Source organism: Mauremys reevesii, linkage group 21, assembly GCF_016161935.1.
Source record: "Mauremys reevesii isolate NIE-2019 linkage group 21, ASM1616193v1, whole genome shotgun sequence".
Lineage (NCBI taxonomy): Eukaryota > Metazoa > Chordata > Testudines > Geoemydidae > Mauremys > Mauremys reevesii.
In genome coordinates this window covers 18549251-18557781 of record NC_052643.1, presented here as the reverse complement: position 1 = coordinate 18557781, position 8531 = coordinate 18549251, and the positions used below count along the sequence as shown (strand labels likewise).

The 8531-nt window shown below is 56.2% G+C and overlaps 1 protein-coding gene across 1 annotated transcript; it reads right to left on the bottom strand.

The window, feature by feature from the left end:
- Positions 1-6699: 6699 nt before the first annotated feature.
- HES3 (hes family bHLH transcription factor 3) lies at positions 6700-8227 on the bottom strand. The gene is made up of 3 exons (XM_039509572.1): positions 8147-8227; positions 7922-8003; positions 6700-7082 (listed from the first exon to the last, which is right to left on the bottom strand). The coding sequence occupies exons 1-3, from the start codon at positions 8225-8227 to the stop codon at positions 6700-6702; spliced, it is 546 nt and encodes a 181-aa protein (XP_039365506.1).
- Positions 8228-8531: the final 304 nt, after the last annotated feature.

Sequence of the window (8531 nt, the reverse complement as noted above, 5' to 3'; positions counted from 1 at the left end):
TTTGCTTGCAGATGTTTCTTGGAGGAGAGCAAGGCAGGGTAGGGGAAATCTGTGGGCTGCTTCTTTCTGGTACTGGTAGGAAGGGCACTCCTTCCTACCAGTACCGAGGAAGAGCACTCACCTGCTGCAATCTCATCTGGTGTGTGTCGGAGCAGTGGGTAGCCGCCGGGCACTCTCCTTTATGCAGAACTGTGAAACAGCTTTGGGCTGAGAGGGGAGCTGAATGGGTGCCACCCAGCCAGGCTGGGGAGCACCTTGTCTAGCCACACTGAAGAGATCACAGACTAGTTTTACAGCTATTGCTTAGCGAAGGACTGGCAGGATGCTGAATTCCTACCCCTGCTCTCCCACAGCTGCTTTTATCAGCCATCATCTGGCAGAGCAGGTCTCTGGGAATATCCCTCATCCCAGCCTTTCTGGGGCAGTGGGGGCACAGCCATCCATGTGTAGCTCCAGTCAGGCTCTACCATAGCTAGCAATGAAAAGGAAACTCCTGTAAACAAACCTGATATTTACAGGGCTTGAAGCCAAGTGTGCTTCAAACTTTGGGCAGCTGGCAGGGGCAGCGCATGCTTCTGGAGGGAGCAGCAGGTGTCTTGGGGGGAGGGGCAGCAGAGAGCTTGGGGTCAGATTTGCACAGGTGGTGTTTGAATCTGGCTGGATTTTTATACATCTAGAATGTATAGAAGATGGCCCAGGTCTGAGAGCTCTCATGACAAACGGCTGCTGGATCATTGAGAGTAGTAAGATAATGTGCAGCTGGTGTGACCGGTGAGTTAGCAGTCTCCAGGCCTGGTGCTGCAGAATAAGCTAGTTCCTACCAGCCAGAATCCTCCGGCCCTGTGAACATTCAGGTACCAATAACCATGGAGGTGCCCCAGTAGGGAGACAGGCAGCAGTCTGGGCCACTCTGTACCCCCATGGCCATGGATGTGCTGCCCAACTGCTGCCCACAGCAACCTCTGAGAGACACCAGCCGTTAGTGCGGAGAGCTCCTGGCTGGGCACTGCTGCCGCTCACAGTGTGAGGGGAGGCCTATGCCGTCAGCTCTTCCTGCAGTGGGGGATGTGGCAGTGTGGCCCCAGTGCCCCTTTTCTTCTGCCATCAGCTCTCTTCTACCCCTGGACTGGTCCCAGTGTCATGTTAATAGTGGAGCCTTTTCTTCTCCTGGCTGCTCACTCTGCAGGCTCCAAGCCAAAGTGAAAATCCCAGGAGACAGTGCAGGGAGTTGCTAGAAATTCCTGCCCTCCCTTCCCTCTGCGAGCTCCTTATGGCTTGTCCACAGCACCTGGAGGTGCCGGAGGACCCGGCTCTCTTGTAATGTAGGGGTGCGGTTATTGAAGGGTGGGGGCTGGGTGCCAGGGGCCTGGCCTGGGGCTGGTTGAGTAGCTGGAGGGAGTAGCTGCGTTTTCTTCTCACTGCGAGGTGCCCTGCTGCTGACTCCCAGCCCCCGCCAAAGCACTTACCTTCTCACAGACACAGGCTGGCAGTTACTCGCAGCTCAGGGAGTTTATCACCAGCCCTGCACAAAGGGGGGGATGATGGGAGGCCTCCCTTAGTGGGGCATGTTAAACCTCAGGACCTACATGCTGGGCCCAGGGCGGGTCCTCAGAAAAAGCATGTTAGTGTTGCTCCCTCCTGCCCCCGTTTTTTACAACACTCACTTTTTGCATCTTGTCTTTAGTGCGTGTGCCTGCTCTGCCCAGAGAGAAAGGCCTGCTGCTCTGGGCTTTATGCAGCACAGGTAACACGGTGATGGGCACTGGGATAAATCTGACACAGAGCCAGAGAAAGCACTCCAGTCCCACGCTCCGCGACTGGCAGGGAAGCAAGCCAGCAGGTGCGCCGTGCAGAGAGGGGGAGCGGTGACCATGGGCCAGCGGAAGCTCCTAGCATTAACTTTCACTGCTCGGCATGTGGAAAGCAAACAACAAAGGGTTGTGACATGCTGGAGAAACACGTCAATTACCGTGTAACTCAACATGACTGGCTACTTAGTGCATAATTAGTGCCACTTAACGTGTGTGTGAAGGGAAAGGAGCCCTGGAGGTGCCTGGAGCACACCCTGCCTGAGGAGGGGGTGGGGAGGGCACAAAGGCAGGCTGGGAGGTGGGAGGCTGCAATTGCTTACGGCTCGTCCTACATCACAGGCCTCAGTAAATGCCAAGAGAGCAGGTAAAATGATCTTTTGGGGACTGGCAGGTTTTCCTAGCCAGCTGCTAATGAACAGGCAGGTCCATGTTTCTGCCAAGGAATATCCAGATCCTGGTGTAAAGGTCATAGCCTGAAGCCAATGCAGCTGTGCAGGTTTGCACCACCTGAGGATCTGGCTCCCTGGGAGTCCATTCAAAACTTTGAAGATAATGTTGGTGAAAGCTCTGAGCTGGGCGAGCCTCTTGGGGGCGAAGTGGCTTATGCATGCAGTGTGCGCATGGGCGGGAGAAATCACAACAGCGAAGGTAACCGTTTGAATCTCAATGCAACCCACTAAAAGCAGCTCCCTCTCCCACTCGAGCAGAGTGTTACTGCTCATGCAGGGTCAGGGCATCTGCTCCAGAGAGGCAGAATGATAAATGACACTTTACTCTAAGTCTGTGCCTTGTTTGCCTCCTGCCCCTGCAAAGCATGCTCCCTGCAGTCCTTAACAAAAGATTTCCACCAGATGAGGTCACTGAGCAAAAGAAAGTACAGTTTGCAGTCTGTGTTCTCGCAAACTCTCCATTCAAAGGCAAAGGGTGCATCCCTACCCCGCCTGGTGCTGCCTGCCCCAGAGATTCATGGATTCACAGGATTGAGACAGAGCTAGGAACTTCCCTACAGGAAGCCTGATGGGACACCATCAACCATGGTCAGGGCCGGCTCCAGACACCAGTGCAGCAAGCAGGTGCTTGGGCCGGCCAAGGGGAAGGGGCGGCACGTCCGGCTCTTCGGTGGCAATTCAGCGGCGGGTCCCTCAGTCCCTCTCAGAGGGAAGGACCTGCTGCCAAAGTGCCACCAAGGAAGAAAGCGGGAAGCGGCGTGGTGGAGCTGCCGCCGAAGTGCCACCGATCACGATCACGGCTTTTTTTTCTTCTCTGCCGCTTGGGTGGCAAAAACCCTGGAGCTGGAGCTGGCCCTGACCATGGTCATGCTAGCTGGTGCAATGGTCTTAGCAGACTACGCCTGGTTGATGATGATGTTTTTCTCCTACTGAACCAGGGTGTTTTCCTACGGGTATGTTGATGGTCTGCAGATATACTCATTGGCATCTGCGGATGTGGGTATAAAGTGGATATCCGTGGATTTGCAGGGCTCTAGTAATCATCAAGTAACCCATCCCCTGTTCTCCAGTCCCAACTTCTGGCAGTCAGAGGTTTAGGGACACCCAGAGCATGGGGTTGCATTCCTGGCCATGTTGGCTAATAGCCATGGACTGGTCCTCTATGAATGTATCCAATTCTTTTTTAAATCCAGTTATTCTTCTGTCCTTCAGAACATCCCCTGACAATGAATTCCACAGGTTGACTGTGCATTGTGTGAACAAGTACTTCCTTATGTTTGGTTTAAAACTGCTGCCTATTTTTTCTGGTTCTTGTGTTATGTGAAGGGGTAATAAACTTTCTTATTCACTTTCTCCACACCAGGCATGATTTTTATAAACCTCTATTGTAAACCTTCCCCCCACCCCCCGTCATCTCTTTTCTAAGATGAACAGTTCAGTCTTTTTAATCTCTCCTCAGGTGGAAGCTGTTCCATACCCCTAAGCATTTTTGTTGCCATTCTCTGTACTTTTTCCAATTCTAATACACATTTTTGAGATGGGGCAATCAGAACTGCATGTAGTATTCAAGATGTGGGTGTATCCTAGATTTATCTAGTGGCATTATGATATTTTCTGGCTTATTATCGATCCCTTTCCTAATGGTTACTTACATTGTTAGCTTTTTTTGACTGCCACTGCACATTGAGCAGATGTTTTCAGAAAACTATTCACAATGATTCCAATATCACTTCTTTAGTGGTAACAGCTAATTGAGACCCCATCATTTTGTAAGTATCATTGGAATTATGTTTTCCAATGTGAAGTACTTTTCATTTATCAACAACAAATTTCATCTGACATTTTCTTGTCCAGTCACCCAGTTTTGTGAGATCCCTTTGTAATTTTTTTTGCAGCAGCTTTGAACTTAACTATCTTGAGTAATTTTGTATCATCTACAAACTTTGCCATCTCACTGTTTACCCCCTTTTCCAGATGATTTATGAATACATTGAACAGCACTGGTCCCTGTACAGATCCTGGAGGGAGCCCACTATTTACCCCTCTCCAGTCTGAAAACTGCTCGTTTATTCCTACCCTTTGTTTCCTATCCTTTAACCAGTTACTGATCCATGAGAGGACCCTCCCTCTTAGCCCACAGCTGCTTATTTTGCTTAAGAGCCTTGGGTGAGGGACCTTGTCAAAGACTTTCTAAAAGTCCAAATACACTATATCCACTGGATTACCCTTGTCCACATGTTTGTTTACACCCTCTAAGAATTCTAATAGATTGGTGAGGCATGATTTCCCTGTACACATGCTATGTTGATGCTTCCCCAACATATGTTCACCTATGTGTCTGATGATTCTTTTTTTTTTTTTTTTACTATAGTTTCAACCAAATTCCCTGGTACTGAAGTTTGACTTACTGGCCTGTCGTTGCCAGGATCATCTCTGGAGTCTTTTTTAAATATAGGTGTTACCTTATCTGCAGTCATCTGTTACAGAGGCTGATTTAAATGACAGATTACATACCACAGTAAGTAGTTCTGCAATTTCGCATTTGAGTTCCTTCAGAACCCTTGGGTAAATACCATCTGGTCTTTGTGACTTATTACAGTTTAATTTCTCAATTTGTTCCAAAACCTCCTCTAATGACACCTCAATCTGGGACAGTTTCTCAGATTTGTCTCCTAAAACAAATGGCTCAGATGCGGGAATCTCCCTCACATCCTCTTCAGTGAAGACCAAGGCAAAGAATTCATTTAGTTTCCCTGCAATGGCCTTGTAAATTTCTGCTAAATGTACAACCTTATCAGCTCACTGGCTATGCAGCCCAGTACCTCTGGCTTGGAAGCAACATCGCAGAATTGTAAGTGCTCTTTATATATATTTTTCACAGTGATACTTCGCAGTGCTCACCAGGGTGAAAGTCACAGATCTCTCCTAAATAAACCTCACACACACACGTGGGGGTGTTTAAACGTTGCCTGTTAGTCTTTGGCACATAAAAGCTGCTAAATTTGGGGCTTGGAACCAAGGGCCTGAGGCTGCTTTTCCGAAACAAACAAGCAAGTGCTGAAATGTAGCGGGGAGTTAGCTGAACCCCACCCGCTCCCACACTCCCTCCTTCCCCAAGGGGTCAATGAGACTATCTGGAACTGTGCTAAATAGCTGTGCTGAGAAAAGGTGCTTGGAGAGTCCTAGGGCACCCAAAGGTGGAGCTTCTGCGGGGTGGGGCAGGGCCTGCGGTGCCTTTCAATCCCCCTTGGGTGCCTGGCACAGGGCAGGGCCCTTTGGGGTGCGGGGGGGGTATTCACTTTTGATTATAAGCACCTGCCTGTTTTGGCATGGGGGGGGAGTATTCCTGCTTCGGGCCCCCTCTGGGCTGGCACTGGAAGGCGAATAGTCCCAGTTACTGAGAGTGCTGGGGCCAGGCTCGCTGTGGGTTGGCTACAGGTCGCTTTTGCTGGGTGGTTTGGGAGCGAAAGGTCTCCGGAATTAGGAGCTGAGGCTGGGCCCTTCACACGCACTGGTTAATCCCCACCTGCCTGGTTCAGGCTCAGGGCGAGGCCCAAACCTTCTTTTCCATGGAAGCCTCCTGTCCCCACAAGGTCCTAGGGGGTGAGAACCGGCGGCGGGGTCGCCCCACAGCCTGGGCTGACTGCAAACAGGGGGACGCGCACTTGCTCTGGGGTGGAAAGCAGCAGGGACTGGCAGGCCTGGGAGGGGAGAAGTCTGACCGAGGCGAAGGGGCCTGGGTGCGTCCCGCACCGCGGCGCAGTGCGGGCAGGCGGAAGGCGGCTCCGGCGGTGTCTAGTGTGGACGGGCCTAAGGAGTGTCCGGCTCTTCGGTCGTTTGTGCAGGCGGCAGGAGAGGCTCTGCCCCCTGCGGCCTCCCCAGGATCGTCTCCCCTGGGCAGGGCCTTGCCTGGAGCCACTGGGCCAGTGTGCACCGGTCCCTGCCCTGCAAAGGCGCGGCCGCTGCTCCGCCTTTCAGCGCTCGCCCGCTGCCTGGGGAGTTTTGTTCGAAGCCTGCCCCCGCCCTGCGGCTCCGGGAGCGAGCTGGCGCCGTCGGTTCTTCCGGAGCTTTGCTGGATTTCTGTCACCCCGGCCCCCGCCGGCTCCCTCGCTGGGCCGTGCAGGGAAAGAAACCGAGACCGAGGGGGGGGTGGAGCCGGTTTATTGAAACCCGGGAGCCGGGTACAAACACGCGGCCCCCTCGGAACGGAGGAGACAGTGAAATGCCCCCCTCCCACCCCGGGTCCTGCACCTCCCCGGCTGCGGAAAGCAGCCGCGCTCGGGGCGCCCGGGGCCCGGGCTAGCGAAGGAGCCGAGCCCAGCGGGGATGAGGCCTCACCCCGGGCACGTCCCCCCTGCGCTCTAGCGCCCGCGGGCGGGGAAACGCCCCCGCCCGCCCACGTTCTCCTGACCCAGCCGCGCGTGGGGGAGGCGCCCGCGCTACCAGGGCCGCCACAGCGCCTGGCTCCGGCTGGGCACGGAGGGTCTGTGCTCCACGGGGCCGCGCCGCGGGGCAGCAGCGCCCGGCTCAGTCTGGGGCTGGGAGCTGGGGGCCCGGGGGCGCTGGGTGGAGCCGCCGGCTTTCTGCAAAGGGCCCCTCTGCTCCGCCGCGCGGCCGCCGGGCCGGGAGCCCCGGGGCTCCGGGCGCGGCGCGATGGGGCTGCTGTCCGTGGTCCTGCAGCCGGAGCCGCTCACCCGCGGGGAGGCCCGGGCGAGCTCCTGCAGCAGGTGGAAGGAGGAAGCTTCGCTGGCCCCCTCGGAGCGCAGCAGGAACTGGTTCACCCCGTGCAGGCAGCTCCGGAAGCCGGCCTGGTAGTCAGCCCCTGGAGAGCGGAGAGCGGATCAGCAGCCTTGCAGCAGCGGGCTCCCCCCTACCCCCGGCCCACCCCATCAGTGCCAGCCCGGAGCCTCCAGGCCCAAGGCCCCCACCCCCATCGCATCTGTGCTGCGCCTGCCCGCCCCACCCTGCAGCTCCGCACGCTGGGAACCCGCTGGGGTGCGGGGTCTCTGACAGCCAGGGGGGGCTGGGGCGAGCACCCCAGGGCGCCAGGCCGCCCGGCCCCCTGGCAGGGAGGGCCCCGCTTCGCCACACTGGGGCGCGGGCGTGCCCCGCGGCTCATTCCTGCGCGCGCAGCCCGTCCTGCCTGAGTGCAGCCTGCTCTTGGGATGCAGGGGACGGTGCCAATCCGTGCGGCACGCGCCCCTGCCCTAATCCGGCCTGCAGACAAGCCAGGAAAACACCCGCGGGCGCTCCGGCAAGGCCGGCACTGCGCCCCCCAGCCTGCGAGCCACGGCGGCTCCAAGGGATTCATAGAAACTGCAACTGAGAGAGCAAAGGGACCGGGCAGAATCGTGTCCACACGGGGCTCGGTGCCATCGATATAACAGGGCGCGGGCTCTACATCCAGAGTACATTTCAAATCCGTGTCCTGAGGCGCTCAGGCAGCCCGGGCTCGGCCAAAGGCAGCCCGGTAACCAGACACTGCTGCCGCCCAGGGGCCCCAGCTGAAATTCTCTCTCCTTGCACCACAGCTCGTGGGTTCGCATGTAAACGGCGGGACCCGGTAACTTCGAGCTTCGATCCAGATTTACACAAGACCCTTCTACCCAGCAACAAACCCGTGACTCCCGCGAGGAAACGGGAGGGCAACGGAGCTTTTACCTTGCACCGAATTCTGGAGGCTTTTCATGTACTTGACGCTCAGCTCCAGGATATCTGCCTTCTCCAGCTTGCGCTTTCGGATCTGGAGAGAGAGAGGGGGAGACCCACCGCGATCAGTAACGTGCTGAACGGGCCATAGAGGAGTGATTCGGCTCCACGTGCCCGCTGGTCAGACACTGTGCGGACCTGGGGGCGCGGGTGGAGGGTACCGGCGGGGTGACTCACGTGGTGAGAATAGTGCTTTTCTAGCAGAGCCTTCAGTTGCTCCAGAGACACGTTAATCCTGGCTCGTCTCTTCTTCTCCATCAAGGGCTTTGAGATCTGCGGGGCGGAAGGGAAACGTTACAGGGGTTTGGCTTTCACTCCTCCCCGGCCGCTTCTCCCCTCCTGCCTAGTGCTGCTAGCAAACCTTGCGGAAGCTGCAAGCCCGCGGTTTCTCCTGCCCTCCGGGCTGGGTGACCATGTTCCCCCTCTCCGGGAATGAGCGGCCCTGGGAGTTCGCAGCCGGGGGAGGGAGGCAGGATTTATACGGGCCGGGGGACTCGCTTTACATGTCAATACCGGCATTCAGGCGCTGAGCACCTCCCCGAGGGGGGCAAGGGCCGGGGGC

What these genes read in the sequence shown, in the direction of transcription:
- HES3 (XM_039509572.1), bottom strand. Translation starts at nt 8,227, where the DNA reads ATGGAGAAGAAGAGACGAGCCAGGATTAACGTGTCTCTGGAGCAACTG. An exon ending in AAAAGCACTATTCTCACCAC is followed by an intron (nt 8,004 to 8,146) that starts GTGAGTCACCCC and finishes CTCTCTCTCCAG; the next exon opens with ATCCGAAAGCGCAAGCTGGA. An exon ending in CCTCCAGAATTCGGTGCAAG is followed by an intron (nt 7,083 to 7,921) that starts GTAAAAGCTCCG and finishes TCCGCTCTCCAG; the next exon opens with GGGCTGACTACCAGGCCGGC.